The 1,070-nt window shown below is 62.9% G+C and overlaps 1 protein-coding gene across 1 annotated transcript in view; it reads left to right on the forward strand.

Moving 5' to 3' along the window:
• The first annotated feature begins 384 nt into the window (after positions 1-384).
• The window catches only part of LOC104870142 (receptor activity-modifying protein 2-like), a 2,234-nt gene continuing 1,548 nt past the window's right edge, over positions 385-1,070 (forward strand). The window contains exons 1-2 of the mRNA XM_010635566.1: positions 385-415; positions 807-1,026. Coding sequence (XP_010633868.1) covers positions 385-415; positions 807-1,026 — 251 coding nt within the window. The remainder of the gene's footprint in view (positions 416-806; positions 1,027-1,070) is intronic.

The following is a 1,070-nucleotide window of genomic DNA, read 5'->3' on the forward strand; positions in this document are numbered from 1 at the left end:
TGAGGCTGGAGGCCAGCCTGAGCAACATAGGGAGACTGTCTTTAAAACACAAACAAAAAGTGTGCCTTTGTATCACCATATCTGGCTGCCCAATTAGAAACCAACATGCTCTGGACACCTTGGATGTTCACCCCAAGCCCAGCCCTTCCCCCAGTGGAAATGGCCTGTCTTGCCCTCCGCCCTGCCCGCACAGCCTCCCTCTTGACCGTGCTTCTAGAAATGGCCGCTCCTGGGTAGGAGGCGAGAGACAGATTTGGTCGCCAGCCTGCAGTAGCTCCAAAGCTGCTGGGCTCTTCTGTGCATCGCACAGGAACCTTTGTTTCCAGGAAGGCTTGGGGGTGTGTGGCATGCGGGCCGCCTCCCATCTCCTACAGGTGCCCTGCGATGTCTCTCCCAATTCTACTGGGCCCACTAGGTGAGAGCTCTGGAAGGGGCAGCCTCTGGGCAGGGCGGGAAGGCAGACAGGGGTAGCAGGTCCGGTGGCTTCTGGCAGTGATTAGGCGGGTTTAGCACTCAGGGCTGCCTGGGAGTCAGTGTTGCTGAGGCCAAACCAACTGTCAGGCTCCTTGACCCTCCCAGAGTCCTGGGGTCAGTCCTGGGGCTCCCCGGGCAGTGACTTAGCGCAGTCACCCAGGAAGAAGGAAAGGGGACCAGTGTGTGCACGGGGAGGGTGACTTCCTTCACACACAGTGTCCTGGGGGGAAGCTGGCCAGTTCTAGGGTCGCCCGGAGGAGGAAGCTGGAGGCGGGCGGCTCCTGAACTCAAGTCCTGGGCTCCTCCTTGAGCGCTGGCCTCCTCCCCTGTAGGTGGTGGCCACACGCAGTTATCCTGGGGCCAGGGTACCCCTCGGGGTGCGCCTGTGCACCAGGCTGGCCCAGGCCTTGAACACACAGCAGGGGCGTCCCTGCACTCACGGGTCGCCTTGGCCCTGGCCTTGCTGGGCGTCTTCGGCAGCAGCCCGGGTCAGGCCTCGGGTCTGACCCTGGGAAGGGATGCGTGGACTTGGCTTTCGCCCTGCCTGGCTCGGTGGGTGCGGCCGACACCCGTGGGTGTCCCCGGGAAAGGCCCGG

Source organism: Fukomys damarensis, unplaced genomic scaffold (genome assembly GCF_012274545.1).
Source record: "Fukomys damarensis isolate Sample0158 unplaced genomic scaffold, DMR_v1.0_HiC HiC_scaffold_13, whole genome shotgun sequence".
NCBI classification, from domain to species: domain Eukaryota; kingdom Metazoa; phylum Chordata; class Mammalia; order Rodentia; family Bathyergidae; genus Fukomys; species Fukomys damarensis.